Below are 24,423 nucleotides of genomic sequence, written 5' to 3'. Positions count from 1 at the left end.
GGCCCCGCGACTTCTCTATTCCTTCATCTCACCTGGTTGGCCCAGAGAACGGTTGCTCTTGCCACCCCACCGATGCTGCAGCCCACGGATTTGTTTCTGACCGTGCTGCATGTTGGTTGTTCCTATCAAAGCCGAGAGCACACTGGTTTGATCAGGGACACCGTGAAAACCACCCACAAGTGTAAGTCGTCAGAACGTGAGCTGGAAGTGATACAGCGGAGCCCCGGCTGTTAAGTGAACCCAAGTGTCCACACTTGGCTACATCCTCTTCTCCACTCACTGGTGGCGGCAGGTGAATGCGTCTGAATGACGTGAACCTCACAAGCGCAGGGATTTTTGTCTGTGTTAGTCACTGCTTTCAGCCTCGTCACCTAGAACGGTACAAAGCACATAGTAGGCACTCAATAAATACTTGAATTTGTTAAATGAATGTAACCTCATACTTGTCTGTGCCTGCAGGTTTTAAGCTGCCTCGCATTCTGGGTCATTGTCTCCCTGCTTCTCTTACCACTGAATCATCTCTTTCCTTAACGACTAAAGATCCCAACGCAGATGCATTTATGATTTAAATGTTTTCCTGCCACATTCACTTTTCAGTGAATTGTAGTGTGTCTTCTTTCCTGAATACCCCTCTATGATTGTTTCTCCTCATGCTGCCAGTGACCTCCTGATTCCTGAACCTGGTGGCCTCTACTCAGTCCTCATGTTTTCAGACTTCTCAGCAACACTGCTCTGCAGCTTCTTTGCCCTTTGAGACATAAGTCCCTCCTCAGCTTCCAAGACAGGACGCTCTCTTAAGTCCCTCTCCTACTTTTCTGGACATCCTCAATTTCATCTTTTACTATTTTCACTTTCTCTGGCAGCAGCTACACATAGGCATTCCTTAAAGTGTCACCCTTCCCCTGGGAACTCCCCTTCATTAACTCTATCAGTTTTGTTTTTTTAAGATTTTATTTATTTATTTGACAGAGAGAGAGAGAGAGAGAGATCACAAGTAGGCAGATAGGCGGGGAAGTGGGGGAAGACTCCCCGCCGAGCAGAGAGCCTGCTGCAGGGCTCAATCCCAGGATCCTGAGATCATGACCCAAGCTGAAGGCAGAGGCTTAACCCACTGAGCCACCCAGGCGCCCCTCAACTCTATCAGTTTTAAGTGAATCCTTCTTGCAGTTCCATTTTCAGGACTGTTCTTTCATCTGATTTTCAAACTTGGAGTTGCAGGTGGGTGTTTGCATATCAGAAGGAATCTTTCTTTAGTCCATAGTGTAAAATTCCAGAACCAGTGCAGTCTGCGCTCATGATCCAATATCTGGGCCTACAGTTTTTCAGCTTGCCCCCTCTCTCCGTTAGTATCAGCCCCATCTCATGTCCTCCCTACTCCTGTCATCCAAAGTCAAAGTTGAGAGAGATCTTTGATTTCTTCCCTTTTATAGCTAATAAAGTCCTTCACATCCATTAAGTTCTGTATACTCCAGAATATCTTTAAATATACTCACCCCTTTTTCTAATTTTTAACTCAGATCTACTTTCTTATTTATTCCTCTGGTCTCACTTATTTTCTGAACTACTAATTGTAACTTCTTGCTTCCTGCCTCAAACATGGCCAGTGATTCCCTAATGCTTAAGAATCCAAGTCCAGATGTGGTGGGCCTTGATGATTCCGCATACTGTGGTCCCAGCCTTTCTCTATTGCCTTGGGTCTAATGACTCACTAATTTAACCAAAACCCATTTAAGTGATTCTGATATTGCCCCTGAGCACAAGTAGAATGTTTCTGTTTTCATCCTGTATAGGCATTGCCCCATCTACCTGGAATATTTTTTCCTTATTCTCTTACTATAGAATTTCTACCTATGCTCAATTCAACTCAAACCCCTCCTATTCCATGAGATTTTCTTGTGATACTCTAAGCCCTCATAGAGCTCACACAGTTTGTTAACACTGTTGAGCAACTATTTTGTGCTATGCACTATGCATTTTACATTGTTTCGTCCTTCCCAGCCATCTTCTCTTCCAAAATTATTTTTATTGGGGGGTACCTGGGTGGCTCAGTGGGCTAAAGCCACTGCCTTCAGCTCAGGTCATGATCCAGGGTGTGGGATCAAGCCCCACATCAGGCTCTCTGCTCAGTGGGGAGCCTGCTTCCTCTTCTCTCTGCTACTTGTGATCTCAAATAAATAAAAATAAATAAATAAATAAAAATTGTGTCTGTCAAATAAATAAAAATCTTAAAAAAATATTTTTATTGGAATATATTTAGACACCATAAAACCCACCCATTTTAAGTGTTTTTAAATATGTTCACAAGGTTTTGTAACCATCACACTATACATTCCAGAATATTTTTATCGCCTCCCAAGGAAACCTGAATTAGTAGTCACTGTCCCTTTTCCCCTGTTCCCAGCCTCTGGGAACAACTGACTTTGGCTCTGTTTCTGTCAGTTTTCCTGTGACAGTCATTTTGTATAACTAGAATCATAAAGTTGTGACTTTTTGTTTCTGGCTTCCTGTGCTTAAGGAGGTGTTTGCAAGGTTCATCCATGTTGTGAGATGTACCAGAATTTTTTTTTCTTTTGATGGCTGAATACTGTTTTATTATATGGATATACCACATTTTCTTTACTCATCAGTTAATAGACACTTGGGCTGTTTCTGCTTTTTGTATACAAGCGTACTTGGGTAGAAGTTTCTGTGTGATCTTATGTTTTCAGTTCTCTTGAGAATATACCTCTCAGTGGACTACTGGATTTTTTAGTAACTTTACATTTAGCTTTGTGAAGAACTGCCATATATATTTTTCAAGGAGTTACACCATTTTATATTATCACTAGTGGTATTATATGAGGGTTCCAATTTCTTCAAATACTCACCAATTCTTGTTACTTTCTTTTTGATTATAGCCATCCCCATGGGGATGATGTAATTTCTCATTGTGGTTTCAATTTGCATTTCCCTAGTGACTAATGATGCTGGGCGTCTTTTCAGGTGCTTATTGGTAAGTTGGAGAAATATGTATTCAAATCCTTTGTCACGTTTTAAATTGGGTATTTGACTTTTTAATTGTTGAGCTGTAAGCTTTCCCTTTATATATTTTGGATACTAGACTCTTACCAGATACATGATTTACAAATATTTTCTCTCCTTTGGCAGGTTGTAGTTTCACTTTCTTTATTGTGTTGTTTGAAGCACAAAAGGCTTTTTTTTTTTTTTTTTGAAGCACAAAAATTTTTTATTTCTATGATGTCTAATTTATTTTTTGTTTGCTTGTGCTTCTGATGCCATTCCTAAAAAACCGTTGCTTAATCCAACATTGTGAAGTTTTCACTTATGTTTTCTTCTAAGAGTTTTCTAGTTTGAGCTCTTATGTTTAGGCCTCTGCTCCATTTTGGGCTAATTTTGTTTGTGGTGTGAAGTAGGTGTCCAATTTCATTTTCATGTTATTAGCTTTTCCACCACAACTTATTGAAAAGATTGTTCTTTTCCCATTGAATTTTCCTGAACCTCCACTGGTTTCTTTTTATTTTCCACATCAAATAAATTTTTATTGTATGTTTTTATTGAAGTAAAATTGACATACAATATCCTATTAGTTTCAGGTGTATGTATAATGATTTGGTATTTTTATGCATTATGAAATGACCTAAAATTAGTGACCATTAGTCACCACATAAAGTTATTACAATATTATTGACTGTATTCCAATTCTTATTCTATACACTACATCACCATGACTTATTTATTTTATACCTGAAAGTTTATGCCTCTTAACCCTCTTCACTGATTTTGCTCCTCCCCCTCAATGCCTCCCCTCTCTGGTAACCAACAGTTTGTTTCCTGTATCTGTGAGTCTGTTTCTGTTTTGTTTATTTGTTCATTTTGTCTTTTAGATTTCACATGTGAGTGAAACCATTTGGTATTTGTCTTTCTTAGTCTGACTTACTGCATGTAGCATAATACTTTATATGTGCATCCATATTGTATCAAATGGCAAGTTTTCATTATTTTTCATGGCTGAGTAATATTACACACACACACACACACACACACACACACACCCCTCCCACACTTCACATCTTTCTCCATTCACATGGATATTTAGGTTGCTTCCATATCTTGGCTATTATAAATAATTGTTCATTGAACATAGAGTTGTTTATATCTCTTTGAATTGGTGTTTTTATTTTCTTTGGATACTCAAAAGTGGAATTGCTAGATTGTATTGTAGTTCTATATTTTATTTTATTTTATTTTAACAGTGTGGGGCTTGAACTCATGACCTGCAGATCAAGACCTGAGCTGAGATCAAGAGGCAGTTGCTGAACTGAGCCACCTTGGTGCCCCTGTAGTTCTGTTTTTAGTTTTTGAGGAACCCCTATACTGTTTTCCATAGTGGCTGTACCAGTTTACATTCCCACCGATAGTGTTTGAGGATTCCCTTTTCTCCACCCTCATAAACACTTTTTTCCCCCCTTTTTGGTAATAACCAGTCCAGGGGTACCTGGGTGGCTCAGTCATTAAGCAACCGCCTTTGGCTCCCATCATGACCCCAGGGTCCTGGGATGGAGCCCCACATCGGGCTCCCTGCTCAGCAGAAAGCCTGCTTCTCCCTTTCCCAACCCCCCTGCTTGTGTTCCCTCTCTCACTGTATCCCTCTCTGTCAAATAAGTAAATAAAATCTTTAAAAAAGTAAGAGATAATAGCCAGTGTGACTTGTGTGAAGTGATATCTCATGTGGTTTTTGCATTTGCATTTCCCTGATCATTAGTGATGCTGAGCATATTTTTGTGTGCCAATTTTTCACCTGTATGTTTTCTTCAGAAAAGCATCTGTTCAGGTCCTCTGCCCATTTTTTATTTGGGTTTTTTAAAATATGAAATTGTCTAAGTTCTTTATATACTTTGGGTATTAAACCCTTATTGGATATATGAGTTGCAGATATTTTCTCCCATTTAGTAGTCTGCCTTTCTGTTTCATTGTTGGTTTTCTTTGCTGTGCAAAAGCTTCTTAGTTTCATATAATTCCATTTGTGTATTTTAAGCTTTTATTGTGTTTTCCTGGGGACACCGGTACCAAAAAAGAAAGTATTGCTAAGGTTGATATCAAAGAGCTTACTGCCAGGGTGCCTACGTGGCTCAGTGGGTTAAAGCCTCTGCCTTCGGCTCAGGTCATGATCCCAGGGTCCTGGGATTGAGCCCCACATTGGGCTCTCTGCTCAGTGGGGAGCCTGTTTCCTCTTCTTTCTCTTTGCCTGCCTCTCTGCCTACTTATGATCTCTGCCTACTTATGATCTCTGTCAAATAAAATCTTAAAAAAAAAAAAAAAAGCTTATTGCCTGTGTTTTCTTGTAGTTTTGTGGTTTCAGGTCTTACACTTAAGTCTTTAATCCATTTTGAATTTATTTTTGTATATGGTGTAAGATAGTGGCCCAGTTTTATTCTTTTGAGTATTAGCTGTCCAGTTTACCCAGTTCCATTTATTGAAGGGGTTGTCTTTTCCCCATTGTACATTCTTGCCCCCGTTACCATAGATTAAGTGACTATGTAAGTGTGGGTTTATTTCTGGGCTTTCTATTCTATTCCATTGATGTTGTGTGTCTGTTTTAGTGCCAGGACCCTACTGTTTTGATTACTATATCTTTGTATTAGACTTTGAAGTTAAGGAGTGTGATAACCTCCAGTTTTGTTTTTATTTCTCAGCATTTCTTTGGCTGTTTTGCTTTTTGTGTGGTTCCATACAAATTTTAGGATTCTCTGTTCCAGTTCTGTGAAAAATGCTTTTGATACTTTGATGGGGATTGCATTGTATCTGTAGATTACTTTGGATAATTTGGACATTTTAACAATATTACTTCTTCCAGTTCATGAGCACAGTCTGTCTTTTCATTTATTTGTGTCACTTCAGTTTCTTTCATGTCATGAAATTTCAACATCTTCCAGTTTTCAGAGTACAGATTTTTTATTTTCTTGCTTAAATTTATTCCTAGGTACTTTATTCTTTTGTATGCAATTACAAATGGGATTGTTTTCTTAATTTCTCTTTCTGATAGCTCATTATTAGTGTATAAAAATGCAACTGATCTTTGTATGTTAAATTTGCATCCTGTGACTTTGCTTATTTCATTTTTTAGCTCTAGAGGTTTTGGTGGAGTTTTTAGGTTTTTTTTTTTTTTTTTTTTTTTAAATATCTAGTATCACGTCGTCTGTAAATAGTGATAGTTTTACTTCTTTCTTTCCAGCTTGGGTGTCTTTATTTCTTTTTCTTGCCTAATTTCTGTGGTCTGGAGTTCCAATACCATGTTGAATAAAAGTGGCTAGACAGGCATCCTTATTCCTGATCCTAGAGGAGAAGCTTTCATTTTTTCATTGTTGAGTATGATTTTAGCTGTGGGTTTGTCATATATGGCCTTTATTATGTTGAGGTACATGTTTTCTTACTAACTTTTTTGCTTATCTTTTAATATGTACATTTTTAAATCACCTCTAAAATTTTTGAGGGCTGGGGGCTTCTCTTATCTTTATGTATACCCCTCTGTACTTAATAGTATACCTTACCCATTGTAGGTGCCTGGTGGATGTTTGCTAGTGTCTCTTTCTCCAACCAGACAGTAAGCTCTAAGAGGAGAGATCTCTGCTTATTTTTGCTCAGCAGTAGACTGAGATCACCAGATATTTTTGGATGTATGAATGAATGATTTCTCAGTGATGAGTTTGTGTCTTACTTTAAGATTTTTGTTCTTTCTTGCAGCAGAATGCATACTAGGTAAGAGTAATTTTCTCATAGTAAGTCACCAAGAGAAGAAGTGAGTAAAAGGTAAACATGACTCCAGAGGAAAAGTCTTAAGTTAGCTTTGATTTTGCCACCATATGTTCCTACCATATTCAGTTTATATTGCGTGGTCCTCTTCAGTTCAGAACACACAACAAGTTTTGAATTAAAGGAAACCCCTTTAAGAACTGTAGACTTGGGTTGTTGGGCTGTCTTGGTCAGAAGAGCACACAATTCTTGATATCAAGGTTGTGAGTTTGAGCTCCACATTGGATGTAGAGATTATTTAAATAAATTTAAAAAAAGAATTTTAGATTTAGGAAAATTTCCAATTTAAACCTTCCCCATCAATGTTTTAGATTTTGCATCAAGAATTTAAAGCATATTGCATCTGTGCGTGAACTCATGCTAAGTCAGTGTGAGACTGCCATTTCTATTTATTGAATTGTTGACTGTTCTCTTGTCAAAGTGTAAAATTAATTTCCTGGCTTGATGTCATTATTTCCTATGGGCAGACTTGGACAATGCTTGAAGTGTAAAGCCATATTTTGAATAATAAGAGGAAGAAATCTGTATCTTGCTCATGTCTTCTGCAGCTCCAAACATGATTTCAAAAAATAAAAAAATTTTAAAAGGCCCTTAGTACCCAATTATAGAGGAATATTCAATTATTCCATATGGACTCAATGAAGTACTAAGTTGCAACTAAAAATAACTTATGAAAATTATATAACAATAAGAAAAAATATGTATAATATAATACTAAGTATAAAAAGCAGATTTTATAGTGATTGCAACTAGGTACAATTATGTATTACTGTGAACTGGGGTGACCAGCCTGGTTTGCTCTGGGTTTTAGCACTGAGTTCTGCATCTCAGGAAGTCCTTCAGTCCCACACTGGGATGGTCAGTCATCCCATTAGGAACAAATTGCCAAAAGGGATAAATGGGGAGAAATTCTAGCAATTACTTTCATTCTTCTTTAACAATAGATGTTAGTGTTGTCTCACAAGAAGTTACAGGAAGTCAGTAAAAAATAATTATTTGGGATTATAAAAATGAATAAATAGCTATTATGTAACACAATATGCTAATAATTATACTTGAATAAAATATATATATATAACAAAATTCTTAAAGACATAATGGATTTGGAGAGGGATTCTCATATATATATTTCAGAAGTGTGGAAAATAAGATAGAGGTGAGATCTTGTCTTCTTTGAAGGTTTCCACATTAATTGTTTTCCTCTGGGCTGCCACTGCTCTTGTCCATTTCTTCTAGTTTAAGGTGAGAGTGCCTGCCTCATATGTTAGCGGCATTCTGGAGTGCTGAGTGGGAGAAATCTGTTACTCAGTTATTAAATTTTCCATGAAAATTTTCCTCAGGAATATGTGTGTGTAAAAATACCCTGGCATCAATAGTTGATGTCCTGACATCACATACTTCAAACTCAGATTGAGTTTATGTGAATATGAATTTAAAGCTATAGGAGCTTCGCTCATGGGCTGACGTCACAAGAATGGAAAAGACTGGGTAAACACCGTGTTGGAATCATCGGTTTCAGACAAGAATACTTACATAGTTTTATTTATTTAAAGCTAATTTTGAGGACTTTCCATAGACAGAGAAATGTCTCCTCTCTTTTTTTCCTAATCACAGTAAATACCTTCTAATGGTGGTCCCTAAAAAAAAAAGTAGAAATATCACAAGGAGTGGAAATTACTTTGTCTATGTATCTGCCAGAATCTGGCAGTGATTAACATATAGAAAATGCTCAAATGTAAGTGATAGATTATAGTAACATTCTTTCTATGTAGGGCACTAGTATGTCTGAATATAAACAGGAATTGAGAAGTGGGGCAGCTATTGCCCAAGATTTGGCATCATAACTGATTATATTATTTTCAAGCATGATCTTCTTTTTTGAGAATGTCCATAGCACTTAGTGTCTGCATTACGTAAGATTACTTACTAACAGCTAAGTATATATTAATGATGTAAGTAGTTTCCCAAATATTGTGAATGTCTAAGTCTTTTTATCCCCAAGGAGTAAGCCTGGATTCCTGACTCTGTATCTCTCTCAACACCTATTTCATGCTGGTTAGAGAGCAGGTGCTCATTAAAACCTGTTGACTTTGCTCAAGTAGTTTATGCAGGCAGTTTGCTTATTTCAAACATCGTAGGATTTGAGTGAGAAGATCTGAGTGTGAAAGAAGGCTCTCAAAACTAGCTGTGACCATGACAAATTACTTTTGCCTTTTTATAAATTAGCCTTTTTGAATTATTTATAAAATATGGATAGGGCCTTTTTTCCCTTGATTATGGAATATCAAATGTAATTATTTGATAACCTACTTTGTGAACTAGAAATTACTTTAGAAATACAACTGTTGATTATCATTTAAGATTGGGGTACTCGTTATGGCATTTTCTTTGATTCTTTCTTTTCTCGCCTATAGACTGAAGGTAGTGCAACCAAGAGCCTAGAACAGGTAGGTAGACAGTGCAACCATGAGCCTAGAACAGGAGTTAGGAAAAGTTAAGACAGATACAGACACGTCCATTTATAAGCTGTGCTGTTTGTACAAAGAAGGGGTTGGGTTTTGGCCACTTAGAGCTTCCCTGATGGGGTGTAGACATTCTAAGAGCAGTGGACACAGTGTCAGCCCCATAGAAAGATAGAATAGATCCTTAATGCCCTTCATTATTACTATTTTTTACTTTCCTTAAGAGTAAAAGAGACTTCACAAAATAGGTAGATGTGGAAGGAACTAAAAATAGTTTCAGGATGGCCTGGAGCCCACATTTATCTTTCTCATTAGGGGCAGAGATGGAATTACCACACTGACCACTACTACAAAGCCTTATCCAAGGAAAAGGTTAGTGAGAAATCATGTGGTATATAACACCTAGCCTGCCTTATTCCAATGTAAGTAAGCTGCCCCAAACAGGAAATGTGCCAGCACAGTCACCTGAAATGGCTGTATTCTCTGCATGAGAGAGAGAGAGAGTGCGAGTGTGAGTGAGCTGTGGTCATTCCATGCAAAGGCCAGAGAGACAGCTGGAGGATACTTGCAGAAGGCCTCAGGAAATAGGGGTGGATATGTCTCTTGGAAGCTATGAACACTAGTTTCTAATGCTAAGAAAAGCAAACAGAAAGAAAAAAAAATCATTTAAGGAATGCTGTCATTTTCTATTGGTGAAGGTTCCTGGTCCTGGGGAAGTTCTTGAAAGTTTATTTCCATTTCCTCTTCTTCTTCTTGGACAGGAATAATTTCAATCTCTTCTTCATTCTTTGGCTGGGAAGATACTTCGGTCAGCTCCACCATGTCTTCTGTTGTTTCAATTGGCTGTTCTTTTTTTTCTTCAGCAGCTAACAGGACAACTACATCCTAGGACACAAAATTAAACAAATGTTTCTTGACCTTTACCATTGGCACATTTGTCAACAAACTCTAGGAACATTTATCAAATACTTCCTGGTTTTTATGCTGTTTATGTTATTTCCTATATGCCTCCAAATACCAGGATTGACTTCCCAGGGGATCAAAGCTCATCTTCAAGGTCGGGAGATATTTGTCACTTTGTCTAGAATGATCACACAGCATTTGGGAAAGAACACTGCAGGAATGGAGAAATTTAGATTCTAGATTTGATTTGCCTTTATTAGCTATAACCTTGGGAAGGTTGTTTTCTCTAGAATCTGTTTTTCTCATCTGTAAAATGAAGGAACTGTGCTTTCTCAATTTTAATCTGACGTTCTGTGGTTCGAAGCAGTTGATCAGTCTGTCACTGGGATATTCACCTCTCCCAATTGTGGAGCCTCTTTCAACCTATTGTTTTGGAAATGGGATTTGATGAAAAGGTGCAGGTGCAGGGGAGGGAATACTGAGAAATTAAGTGGAAGAACCAGTGCTTTTATCAGCCTTCAACCTTGAGCTATCCCACTTTTACACATTAAGTGTGGAATCATTAAGTCAAGATGGGCGCGTGGAGTGAAGCAGAACTCAGGATTAGTAAGTGAACGTATTAGAGGACTGTATCCTCTGTCTAACCTTTAGACTTATTTCGAATTTCAAGACACTTCTGCCTCATCAGGTGTTTTCTACTTTCCAGAAATCTGCCAAGACCATTTTTCATGAAGCTTCTAGTCTCAAAGTTATATGAGGTTACATTCTCCATAAATCATTTTTTGTAGACATGATTTCCTAGAGAGTGTTAGTGGATGGGGTGGCTACTACTTACAGATTTAGGTTTGGAGCACAGGTTTTTCCATTCATTCTCAACAATGCCAGCTGTCACAAGTTTCTGGAAGAAGGTAAAAATCATCATCACGGCAAAAATGCCCTGAAGAATGACAGAAAAAATGAGAGCAGAAATATAATAATGAAATAAGGAATATGATTGGTGCTCAATTACTGTTTGCTAAAATTAAATGATTAAAAGGTCAGTTCATTAGGTGAGTAATGAGCGACCTTGAGAACTACTAGTATCTTTATAACCCTAACCCATTAGCACAACAGCTGGCATGCCACAGATCGCTAATGCATGTTGCTGATAGAAAATAAGGCAGCGGTAATTAGTTGAATCTGTTTTATGTAGGAAAAATTAATCACTGAATCCCAGATTAAGTTGTATCCAGCTTTAGGTGGTATCACGGCGAAGGAAACCTGTCTATACTTGGAAGACGCATTTTCCCCCTTCAAATTCTACACTAAAAACTCATGGAGGCAAAAGATGTTCATAGTAACTTAGGTACTTCTTCAGTATTCATCTTAATCATCTTAATAATTATTAACCAGTAATAATAATAATAATTAATGTTAGAGTAAACACATAGCACTTTCTGTGTACCAATTTTAAGGGTTTTGTGTATGTTAACTTATTACTCAAAACTACCCTACTGTTTTACCGTTAATTTCCCCATATTACAGCTGAAGAAACTGAGGCAGAATGTGGTTAAAATTCTTGCCCAAAAGGTGTATAGACAATAAGTAGCAGATATCTTGATCCAGAGTTGACACTTGTAATAAAAAGACTAAACTTCTTCCTTGAAACCTGATTTCTGGGGCACATGGGTGGCTCAGTTGGTTAAGAACTGCCTTCTGCTCTGGTCATGATCCCAGGGTCCTGGATTGAGCCCCATGTCAGGCTCCTTGCTGAGCAAGGAGCCTGCTTCTCCCTCTCCCTCTGCCTGCTACTCTGCCTGCTAGTACTCTCTCTTTCTCTTTCTCTCTCTGTCAAATAAATAAATAAAATTAAAACAAACAAACAAAAAACCCACTTAGCACACTAAAAAAAAAAAAAAAAGAAAGAAACCCGATTTCATACTTACCAAGAAAACAGATCGTATGCTGTCACAATATTGTATAGACAGAGAATTTTTGTCAGCGGGATTAGCTGGTTCACAGTTGTGTATGTTAATATATGGCATGGAAACTTTAGCAAGATTCAAATTCTCCATTTTAAAAAAGTGGGAAATGGTAATATTAAATATATCCATTACCAAAAAGATTATTCCAGAAATAGCAGCAAAGAGGCTCAATGAGTTCATTATCATTTTCCCTTTGGCCTGAAATGGAGACATGAAAATTTGTTAATGGGGTTTAATTTCATTTGGGCTGTCAAATCTAGGAAGGAATTCTAGATCTCATCCCTCTGACTCAGAAAGGCAGTACACTTAAATCCTACTAAACCACACTTATCTCAGTGGTTTTAGTGTCCTTGTCACTGCAATGTGACAACCTTCCATCTCTAACTTGTGTTCCTTCCTTGGACTTCCCCATCTCAATTTACCCCTTCACATCCAATTAGTTTATGAGAGAAAATTCTAGGATTCATCCTAAATTCTTTTATTTTGTACCTTTGAACTTCCTTTCACTGCCACTGCCACTGCCAACATCCTGGTAGGCATTCAGTAAATATCGGTTAAGTAAGTGAATATAAGTAGTATTCAGATTATATCTGTCTGCATAGGATGGTAGAGGGAAGGAGGGAACCATCACATGAAGTGAGGTGGTTCTGTGAATGTAGGGAGGGAAGGAGCAGATAGAGCCCTCTGGGTCTGTACCAACAAGTGGAAACCAACAGTGGCAAGAACACTGCCACCAACTCCCTGCTGACACAGGTTGTGTAGGTCTCATTTCCAGGTTTATCATGAATAACATCACAGCAGCTTTCTTTTGCTTTTGGGGACTGAGAACGCAGTACTACTTTGATCCCAAAGGTCTTTAAGGGTTTTTTGTTTTCCATTGAGAAAGTAGGTATTTCTCTGATGTGGGGAAAGAAGGACATAGGATTACTTGCCAAACTCTGCTTGGAGTTTTTGTCCGCTGCAGCCAGGAGTGATCCAGAAATGATATACTGTGAAAAAAGAGATGGTGGGTGGGGAAGGCATGGGCAACATGGGAGAAGAGGGAGAGAGGCAGAGAGGGAGGTCACTTTTCACAATGAGAACTGGTTGTAAAAAAGCTATCCGCATTTCCAACCACCTTCATTAAACTGTCAAGCCATTTTTGTAGTGTTCATTCATTTTTCAGCAGTCACATTTCTCCTTTATTCATGCTCAACTATGTTCATTCTATGCCTTTTATTCAACTAACTGGGGGAGCTGTGATAGGAATAAAGTAAGACCAGAGGCAAAATGCATGCTTTCAGGTCAGTGAATACTAACAACTGTGAATTTGGTAGTTTTATTTTTATTTTTAGCTCTTTTTTCCCCCCCAAATTTGTGGAATTTCTCCTTGGAGTTTACAGTGATTTAAGTGACTTTGATGCCAATGAAGAGTGAATCAGTATGGAAGGAAAGACTTGGCCTGAAGGCCATAGGCACTCCGTGAAAATGTTGGCTGCTACCGGAAGTGATGGCAATTATTTCTCATCCTTCTGTCTACCGTGCAGGCCATAAAATGGAGGAAACTCTTGTTTTAATTGATCTCTCTTTGTTCTGAAACTTTCAATTCTGGGCATATCTTTATAGTAGCAACTATGGAAGTGTAATGATGTTATAAACATGGCTGCCCCATACCACACCCAGACAAGGTTAGAAGCTTGGAAAACATGTATATGAAATGGCCATAAGAATTGCTGCTCTGGAAGATATGAATAGAAACTTCTCCAATGAAGACATACAAATGGCTATCAGACACATGAAAAAATGTTCATCATCACTAGCCATCAGGGAGATTCAAATTAAAACCGCATTGAGATACCACCTTATACCACTTAGAATGGCCAAAATTAGCAAGACAGGAAACCACATGTGTTGGAGGGGATGTGGAGAAAGGGGAACCCTCTTACACTGTTGGTGGGAATGCAAGTTGGTGCAGCCACTTTGGAGAACAGTATGGAGATTCCTCAAGAAGTTAAAGATAGAGCTTCCCTATGACCCTGCCATTGCACTGCTGGGTATTTACCCCAAAGATACAGATGTCGTGAAAAGAAGGGATATCTGTACCCCAATGTTTAGAGCAGCAATGGCCATGGTCGCAAAACTGTGGAAAGAACCAAGATGCCCTTCAACGGATGAATGGATAAGGAAGATGTGGTCCATATACACTATGGAGTATTATGCCTCCATCAGAAAGGATGAATACCCAACTTTTGTAGCAACATGGACGGGACTGGAAGAGATTATGCTGAGTGAAATAAGTCAAGCAGAGAGAGTCAATTATCATATGGTTTCACTTATTTGTGGAGCTTAACAAATGACATGGAGGACAAGGGGTGTTAGAGAGGAGAAGGGAGTTGAGGGAAATTGGAAGGGGAGATGAACCATGAGAGACTCTGGACTCTGAAAAACAATCTGCGGGTTTTGAAGGGGCGGGGGTGGGAGGTTGGGGGGATCAGGTGGTGGGTATTAGAGAGGGCACGTATTGTATGGAGCACTGGGTGTGGTGCAAAAACAATGAATACTGTTATGCTGAAAATAAATTTAAAAAAAAATTGCTGCTCTGCTGTTAAGCCAGAGGAGATTCATCTGGGATGGGACTAATTTTACCATCTATGATGATAACTACACAGAATTGTAGGAGGAAGGACCAGGTGGGAGGGAATGGAATGTCCCCATGTTTTCCTGCTTTCTGAAACACCCAACTGTACAGTTCAAATGTTTAGTGCCTTCTCCCCCATCTCCATATTGATTTTGGAGAGGTCCAACTTTGGACAATCTTCCTTCCCTGTGTAGATCCTGGTAGGGCATCTCTCTCTGAATTCCCTTGAAGTGTGACCACTGACTTCCAATGGGATTTATGCTCAGTTTAGTCAACCTCTCTTTCCACTAAATTACTTTAGCCTCATAACCTATTTCCCAGCCATATACTTTCCTTAACCTTTTTGTCTGCATCACTTCCCAAATGTTTTTTAGTTTTTACTCACCATAACGCCTCCCCAGAAAGGATACCACAGAGTTATACAGATAGGTGCATAAACATCTGTGTGAATCATCAGGAGACCGCCTAGGGCAAGGTGGAAGAGCCCATTCATAATCTGGACAGCCTGGAGAGAGAGAGAATGGGGGCACTGATGATGAACTGAAGTCATCACCAAGTCGGAAAACAAAGGTAAAGCAGGAAGCCCTGGCTCCTGACTTGGGGTTGCATAAAGTGTCTAAAGGAAGTGGCGAAGGTGCCAAAACCCTTTGTAGTTTAGATCCATTTTACCCACCACCTGGGTCATTTCCAAGGAGAATATGTCTGAGATGCTGGTGACACACTTTGGTGGGAAACCCCTAAATATGCAAACCACAAAGTCAAAAGGAGATAGATCACTGTGGTAATTTCTCTGCGCATCCCTGATTTGGCATATTGTGTCAGATATAAAGAACACCTTGGGTTAGATCAAATACTTTTTAGTTGGGTTGCATTCTCTACCTGGCCTATAGCATCTGTTTTTGTGGGCCAGAGAGTCTCTGGGATACAGAATGGAGTGCAGTTGACTTACCCCCATTGTTTTTGATTCCCTCATGAAGAAGTTTTGTGTAGGGCCCACCACTGAAGTCATCCTTTTGGGAATTATTTTTTGAATAGGATGCATGGCAGTAGGGCCTTTCATAGGATCTGCTTGAAAAATTCCACTCATTGAATTTCTGGATGTTGTCATTTCACCCTCAGAATTCCTAAAAATAAAACAAATAATAAAATGGGGGGAGAGAGAGAGAAAATAGATTTTCAGCGTCTTTGAACTTGTCTCATGCACCTGAATACTTTTCTCCATATTTTTTCCATGAGTCTCATGGAAAGCACACCTTCCCAGTGGCTTTGGGTCTGAGGCAAAGCCTACTATTATGTTTGAAGACAGGATCTGAAGGGCATGTCAGGCAAGGACCTGTGGGCCCAGGAATCCCTGCCAGGATTCTTGACAATGATGTTTGGGGCACACTTTGTCACTGTAGAGAAATCCATGCTCATCTGTCTGCATGTCCTGTATGTTTCACATGTCTGGAAGCTTTTCTTACACCCTCATATTGGAAAATGTGTTTCGTCAGTGACTTGTCCTTGTCCTTTTGCTTATCTGCTTTTGTCCATTGGCATCATGAAGGAGTATACTAAGGACTGTCCTTAGGGTCCGTAGGAGCTGATTCTAGTCTTCCTCTGCCACCAACTCTGCAACCTCAAGTTAATCACTTTAAGGAGGCTCTCTAAGGTTGTATATTAAGACTGTAGCCTCCTGAGATGGGTTGCTGAGGTTGAAATTGTGATTATGCTATTTGCTGTGAAACTACAGGTAAGTTCTTTGAATTCTCTGGGCCTCAGGTTTTTCAACTATAAAATGGGCATAATAATTCTTGTCTTATAGAATAGGGTTTCTGTAATACTTAGACTGATGGTCTGTGCATGAATAATGTCTTCTCTTTCAGGTGTAGCTCAAATGTCAACTCCTCAGAAGACCTTACTCGAATTCTCAGTCCATAGTGATCTTGCACAGCATCCCAGTTTTTTGCTTCTTGGCACTTACCACTATGGGGAATCCCCTCGATTGTTTGCTTGCTTGTTTATTGGCAGTCTCTCCCCACTAGAATATAAATCCCATCAAAGCAGAGACCTTATCCCTCTTGTTAAGGTTATGTGGATTGAATAGTTCTTAACACAGTGGAGGAAATAAATGTGTATAAAGCACCCAAGTCTGAATAATTACTACCTGTTTTGTTGCTCTGCTAGTGCTTAGTATTACTGCCTTCAGGAGCATTAGTTTCTGTTTTTCCCATTGGAAAAATGAGACCCAGTACCCTTGTCACAGACACGTTGTGAGAAATAAGGAAGTTCGCATATGAAAGTGCCTTGTACAGGGGAAGAGAGTAGGAAGTGCGGTCTGTTCTTAGAATTAATTGTTTTTCATTTCTGAAGTTAGTGATTATTACCAAGACTCTTTCCAGTTCTCATGTTGTAAGACTGTTCAACTTTTTTCATCTTGTGCTTCCCTTTGGCATTTATTTGTTTATGTCAATTACTTACATGAATTCTATTGGGTCTTTCCTGGGCCCTAGGGACATATCTTTGGTGTCATCTTTGTCAGCTCTAAGTCATGTAAGGGGCCTTGGAGACCAAGGCTGTCCTTCCTGCCTGCTTATTCTGTTGAAGTCACATCCAGCTGGCTGCCTGCAGATGTGCTGTGGGACAGGGGCCTGGGAGTCGCCCAGCCCTCATGTTTGCACGCACTCTATAATGACAAAGATTTCATATCTGGAGTTCATTTAAGCCTCACAGAGTGGACAAGGAACAAATTTCTACAAAATCCTATTTTGTAGAAAAGATGACATGGACATGGAATAGTTAGGCCACTTGTTCCCAGTTACATGACTCCTGGAGACTGAGACTGAGGTCTTGGACCTATCTAACGAGGTATCTGCGGCTGCTTTGGACCCTGTGCAGAACACAGGTTCAGCCCTTCACTTAGGAGCCTTTCCCCTCTTCAGATGGATGTGTTATTTGGATGCCTAGAAAGCAATTGAAAACAGAATATTAGTCAGGACCATGGGATGAAGGGAAGAGAGGGGTCTTTGACTGGGTGCTTTGCACTTGCTTTTGCTTCACCTCTCAATTATCAAGTGTCATGTGGTCTTGGAGGTTTGGTGCTTTGCACCACAAACCACCCAACGAGATCACTGACGAAAAGGAATGTATTAATATAGCCCATGAAGGAGTTTACAGACTGATTCTTATCACCAGGCAGAGTTTTTGGAGCTGGTTAGAACCTCAGAAACCATTCTGTTCATTTGACAAATGAGGAAGCTGCCGCCCAGGGATGGGCTGTGGTTTGTTGCCGACTTTGCACTCAGAGACAGCTGAACCAGGAGGCAGTCATCGTGGCCCTGAGGCTGTGCTCTTTCTGCTGCCTTGTGGCCAGACTGCATAGTTCAGCAGTTGACTGAGCACGCTCTGCATACCTGGGATGTCTTGCATCTAGTGCCAGGCCACCCAACGCCTGCCTTACTCAGGAGGCATTTGTCTTTTCTGCAGATGGGGAGGTACAGGCCCAGAGAGGTTAATTTTCCCATGGGTAGGAAGGGAATAAGCTGGAATCCCCACTCTCCTCTCCAGAGGGCTCTTTTTAAGTGATGACAACTTCAAGAGCAAAGGTCATCAATTCTCTGGACAGAAGGATATAACTGGGGGTGCCTGGGTGGCTCAGTGGGTTAAGCCGCTGCCTTCGGCTCAGGTCATGATCTCAGAGTCCTGGGATCGAGTCCCGCATCGGGCTCTCTGCTCAGCAGAGAGCCTGCTTTCCTCTCTCTCTCTGCCTGCCTCTCCATCTACTTGTGATTTCTCTCTGTCAAATAAATAAATAAAATCTTTAAAAAAAAAAAAAAAAGAAGTATATAACTGGATTAGCGTTGTTTTAATTTCTCCTTATTTTTCAACTGTCGGATGCTATGTCTGTATTATTGGTGAGATAAACCTCCTATAAAAGCAGGTCCTACTGGGGTATGTCTGCAGTGGCTAGTGGCAGAAATGACCATAGGGGAGAAATATTTTATTTCGCTGTTAAAATTGATGTCTCACTACGGCAACTCTATTTCCACGAGGGCTTCGACACATATTACTGTAAAATATTTTATAAACACAAACATACCCATTTTGATATGCTACTTAATTTTTTATGGAAATCATCTCCTAAAATATACACATATTTTTGTGCCAGGGCATTGTAGACTAGGTAATAAAATTTTTACTATATGGGAATATATAAAGTTAGAGCATGTACTCCTGAGGATATCATAGATTCCTGCAACTTTGCCCTATCATTATTTTTTACTGTTCACCATGACTTGAACAATGCCCAACACGCAGTTGAGCTTGAAGCCTAGTTGGTACCAGGCACATTGTTCAAAATGTGATCACAGTCAGGTTTTGTTTTCACTGAGCTATATTACCATCCGGGTTCCGCTGATCAGGCACTGCCCCATTTTATCACAGTGACTTCTGCAAATCTTTTTTTTTTTTTTTTTTTTTTTTGGTTTTTAAAAGGCACCACTATTTCTGTGTGCATCCGCTGCTGAAAATCTCACAGCCTTTATGGGTTTTGGTTCAAATAATGACTTTTAGGTCCACTAATTACATCATTTAATGAGAAGTTCAAAGCTGCATAGATTTTGTCACCTCAACTTCCTCCTTTGTCACTCAAAATAGTTCTGCATTTTTATCCTTTCTGGCCTCATGCATGTATTATCTCTGAGGAAGCATGTTCTGACTTCCTTTCCCTCTGTCTGTGCTCCTCAGCCCAGCTCCTTCTGCCAGGACATCAGTCCCTCAGAGAAAGTGGTTCTTGTATCTTCAGTCTTTATTTGTGGTCCTGTACCACAGAAAGTGCTCGTCCCGGCGCTGTTGCTCGCCGCTTTTGTCATCTCACTATTCAAAGGATGCTTGAGAACATGAGATGATTTGCAATTTATAATGTACTAAACAAACAATAATGATTATTATTGGAAACCTGTGGATGATTAAAATGTGCTGCAGTGTCCCCATTCCCAAAACCTCTTCCTTCAATCTGGCGATGTCCCCAGCCCCTGCCTAGTGCCTGCCTTACCTAAGCCTGCTTCTTCCAAGCTCCTCATTCTACTCTGTTCCTCTACTTCCTCACCACCCACTTGCTCTCCGGGCTTCACTGCTGGCTGCTGCCAGAGCCACTCCCCTGAGGCCGCTCTGTCCGAGGCCTGTGCTGCAGAGTCTGTGGTCCTCCCTCTGGCATGACCGCTCAGATGACTTTACTTCTGTTCCCCTGTCCCCTAACTTAAAAAAGCAGGAGCCATGTTTCTCTCCAGCTCCTTCATCTCTGTGTTCAGTCAGTGGCCAAGTCCTGCCACTTCTTCCTCTGTAGAGTATCTTATCTTGTGTGCGGACCTTGTCTAGGTCCAACGTCACCTGATGAGTTTGAGTCTCATTTCCTTTCCCGGTTTAGCCCCCAAATCCTACTCTTCTGCCTTTGGTCTTTCTCTTGTCTGATTCATCTTCTGTAGGGATGCTAGATCCGGCTCTGAATCACCACTTGAAGGCCTGCTCATCCTGAGCTTGAACTCTTTGTCTGGGCTGTGACTGCCTCCTGGGGAAACCCATATATGGCCCCCCATGGCCTTCATAGTGCAGCTCTACAACCCTTCTGGAGCTGCCCCTCATCGCTCCCTGCTGGAACCACTGATCTGGACACATCTCCTGCTTTCTTCTTGGAACCCTGTCCACATTGAAATGATCCCCTCCAGCCCCTCCATGGCCAAACTCCCGATTAAACACATCACCTAAGACTGCCAGGCATGACTTCTGCAAAGCCCCCAGCTCTCTGCATTCTTTCCTTGTTACCAACTGTTTTCTTTCTCATGAGCTAATACTGTAACTCCTCTAATGGGGTGTACATTTCTTAACATATGTCCTGCTAGGGTTAGACAGAGAACCTGTTTCCTGTGTGTACTGTGAGCTCAATAAATGTTAAACTGAGCTTCTTCCTCAGGGAAGATTTACATATAAATCCTCAGATGCTGGACCAAAAGGTGATCATTTCATCTTACTTGATGATCTGCGAGATCAAGCCATTTTTTGGGAAAGAGGAAAGGCAATCACATTATATACTGGTTTTAAGAAACAATAATGACGTGGCTAAAACTCATCTTGGTGGCCCTTCTTTAAGTCTTCCTCATCTGCCGTGCCCACTCTCACTGTAGACTTCTGTGATAGATTTGAGGATTTTTGTGTTGAGTTTGATGGCCTCCCAGTGCCCTCCAGAAAATGTTACCCTGTGATGTTTAAGAACATCTCAGAGTATTCACATCTAGCAGGGTATCTTTGGAGACAAAGGCATTCAAAACAAGAGAAGTTGAAATATTTTCATGGTAGCCATGGCTGATTATGTTCTTCTTTAGAACCAGGTAGTTCTAAGAGCTTTAGGATTTTAGCTCATGTAATCTTATATAAAGCAGTGGGTAGTACCATTGCTCCCATCTTACAGGTGAGCAAACCAAGATAGGTAGAGGTTTGTAACTTGCTATAGGCTTATAGGTGGTGGAGCTCCGGTTTGAGCCCAGGAGCTCAGTAACCATGCTCTTGTCTACATGCTGCAATCTGCTGTTTTTGTAGACTGGTTCCTAGTTCATTGACCAGGCTTTCTCTTGAGAGAGGGAGTGGTTAAGGGAGTGGGTGGGCAGCAAGCTCTGGTACCCCTCCTCAGATTGTGACAACCAGAAAATCCTGACCAGGGAAACCCATGAGTGAAAGCCGAGCATCTCTAGTCTCCAAAACCATCCAACGCTTCACTCCCTCCCTTTCAGTCGCTTAAACAAAGAAAACTGGTTCCTTACCTGAGTGTCCAAGGCCTTAGGCGTGTGGCTGATTCAGATGCTTGCTGCTGAGTTCACTTCCACTGCTGGTGTCTCATGTACACAGGGGTGAGTGACATAAGGCAGGTCTGGGGCCTCTCAGATACCAGATACCAGGTGACAGGAAATCAGTGGCTTCTGCTACCTTAGCCTTTGCCCCAATCACTTTGGTTTAATGCACACTGACCAGAGCCAAAGGATATACAAAAAAGTTTCTGCCTTACCAGGAGGTTTCACTTCTTGAAAAGGACCCCCGGGGACTGCCTGGTGTACTTTACGCTACCTTAATTAGAAGAACTTTGCAGTCTCCACCCTGTAAGCAGGTGTGGATGATGGGTCCCCAAGGGCAAGAAGAGCCCTAGAAATTCTCTAAAGATGGGCTGTTAGGACTTTTACCTTTTTACTTCACTTTTAGGAGTGAGTAGATGGGAAGAAGGCGTCTAAGCAGAGAGATTCAGGAATCACTAAGCCCGGACGTTTGGGAGCATTGTAGGTAATATTGTCCATGTTTACCCACACTTACGGTTCTAGTGGGGCCATGTATGTCTTGTGTGGGATTTACTGGAAATGACCTAAAAGTATGCCTTAGTGCTGTAGAATATATCCTCAGAAGCTCGAGGCAAGAATTCCATGTTTTGGGATGCAAACTGAAGGAGCCCTTCTACTTACAACACCTGCCCTTTCCTTCCATCTGTCTAGTTTCCTTGTGTCCCCTCTCTTTCCAGTCTGGCCTGGAGCTATGCCACTGCTAGATCAAGTGAGGGAATGGAGGAAGCCAGTAGCCAGGAAAGCGTAAATATGTGGGAAAGGAATCAAAGTAAGTTTTGCCCAGAGATATTGTTTTCCCTGCCCCCACTATATACAACTACTGTGTTCATATGTTGGATTTTTCATTGCTTTTAATTTCCTTGTCCTTTATTTCATTAGAGACCCAAGGCTGTAATTAGGTAATTGTTTGCCTGATCCAAAAAGCTGCTTTCCCATCTCCCTCCCTCCTTCTATCCCTCTCTCTTCCCAGCTTTTCTCTCCCCCACCTCCTTACTCTGCTCCTCTCTGCAGTGGTTTGGATTAGAGGGTTAGAGCCAATGACTTGCTGTCATCAAGGATCCATGGTCAAAAGGCATGCGGTCACCTCTCGTAAATCTTAAAGAAGAGTGGAAACACGAGATCTGCCATCTGTTGAAGCTTCAGTTCATCTGCTAGAGTCCTTGAATGTTGGTGCCAGGGGTCATAATTGCAGGAGATCTGAGCTCTGGGTGATTGTGAGGCTTGAAGTTGGGAGTCCAGGATGATGGGTGCTCACGGGAATGTAGTTGGCATGGAAATTTGGCACATGCCTGGCTGGCATCAGTGAGGCTTGGACTGGGCTTACACAACCTGAGTTTTCATATCCTTTTCTCTGTGTAAGCCCTGTTTTTCCAAGTCTCCCTCAGAGTATTTGCTACTCTGTTTTTTGTGCCAGTGAGATTAGTTAGATAGCTCTTGGGTGATTCCTCCTGAATAAACTTGAATTTGAATCTATATAAACAAACTTTCACTCTGTCTTTGCTGGTTTGGATTGACTGTGTTGAAACCCCCATTGTAGTCTGGATTTGTCAGTTAGCACTCCCTGTGTTCCATATTTTTTTTTTCTCTGTAACATTTGAGGATATTAGGTAAAACATTTACACATTTAAAATTCCTCTCCCCTCTTGTCATTACCCTGTGGCCCTGTTGCTTGTAGACGATGATCTCTTAGAGTGTACACAAAAGTTTATTAACTGAACTTTTAGTTCATATTTACCTTCCTTTTATTCCCCTTAGCTCCTAACACTCCTTTTGTTGTTGTTGTTGTTTTGTTGTTTTGGTGTATTCATTATTTTTGCACCACACCCAGTGCTCCATGCAATACGTGCCCTCTTTAATACCCACCACCTGGTTCCCCCAACCTCCCACCGCCCCCCGCCACTTCAAACCCCTCATATTGTTTTTCAGAGTCCATAGTCTCTCATGGTTCACCTCCCCTTCCAATTTCTCCCAACTCCCTTCTCCTCTCTAACTCCCCATGTCCTCCATGCTATTTGTTATGCTCCACAAATAAGTGAAACCATAGGCAAATAAAATGAGCCAAGCACTTACTTCTGTGCCAAGCACTTTCCATTTAATACCTATAGCATCAATTCCATTTTGTAATCGTGGGCACTAGTGATCAGGAAACGAGGGAAACTGGCTGCAGAAATGATAAAGTGATGTTTAGAAAGCAAGAAAACCTCAGCTTTACATTTATAAGAAAACATACCATTCACTGTGTGATTTTTAAGTTCCAGGCACTGATTAAGATAGTTCACGTTTCATTTAAGGTTCATGGCAAACCCATTAGGTAGGTATTATTGCATTTTAGTCTAAGAATTTAAAGCTCACAAAAGTTAAATAACTTGCAAAGCCACTAAACTTTCAGTTGCAAAACTAACATTTAGACCTAGGTCTAACTTAAAAGCCCTTACCGTTAGGTGATGGGGATTCTCACCCTTAAATATCCCCACACTTCTCAGCCTCACTCAGGTGCCAGATATTTTTCATCAGAATATAATTCCACTGGAAAAATTTTTTAAAATAGATATTTTTCATTAGAATCTCACTCCCCTGCCTCCTACCCTCACATGTGTACCCATAGGCCTTTCTCCTTCCAGCTTACGGCAGAAATGAAAACCTGATAGTTTATCTCTTTGCATATGCTAAGTGTTTTCTATGCCAAAAGAAGCACAGGATAATGAGATTTGGAGTTAAGCATGTTGACTCAAATCCTGGTTCTAAATCCCTACTTCCTTTTGTGGTCTCAGAAAGATCGACCACTTTGAGCTTGAGTTTTCATGTCTGTG

General features: G+C 40.4%; 1 protein-coding gene across 1 annotated transcript; it reads right to left on the bottom strand.

The window, feature by feature from the left end:
* Positions 1 to 8,336: 8,336 nt before the first annotated feature.
* On the bottom strand, positions 8,337 to 21,724 carry MS4A1 (membrane spanning 4-domains A1). The gene is made up of 7 exons (XM_059143590.1): positions 21,548 to 21,724; positions 15,706 to 15,880; positions 15,142 to 15,261; positions 13,072 to 13,128; positions 12,101 to 12,337; positions 11,011 to 11,112; positions 8,337 to 10,157 (listed from the first exon to the last, which is right to left on the bottom strand). The coding sequence occupies exons 2-7, from the start codon at positions 15,862 to 15,864 to the stop codon at positions 9,939 to 9,941; spliced, it is 894 nt and encodes a 297-aa protein (XP_058999573.1). The 5' UTR covers positions 15,865 to 15,880; positions 21,548 to 21,724; the 3' UTR covers positions 8,337 to 9,938.
* Positions 21,725 to 24,423: the final 2,699 nt, after the last annotated feature.

The sequence above is a fragment of the Mustela lutreola genome, chromosome 1 (assembly GCF_030435805.1).
Source record: "Mustela lutreola isolate mMusLut2 chromosome 1, mMusLut2.pri, whole genome shotgun sequence".
NCBI classification, from domain to species: Eukaryota; Metazoa; Chordata; class Mammalia; order Carnivora; family Mustelidae; genus Mustela; species Mustela lutreola.
Note: the sequence above shows the minus strand (reverse complement) of the source record. Positions and strands in the feature narration are given on the sequence as shown.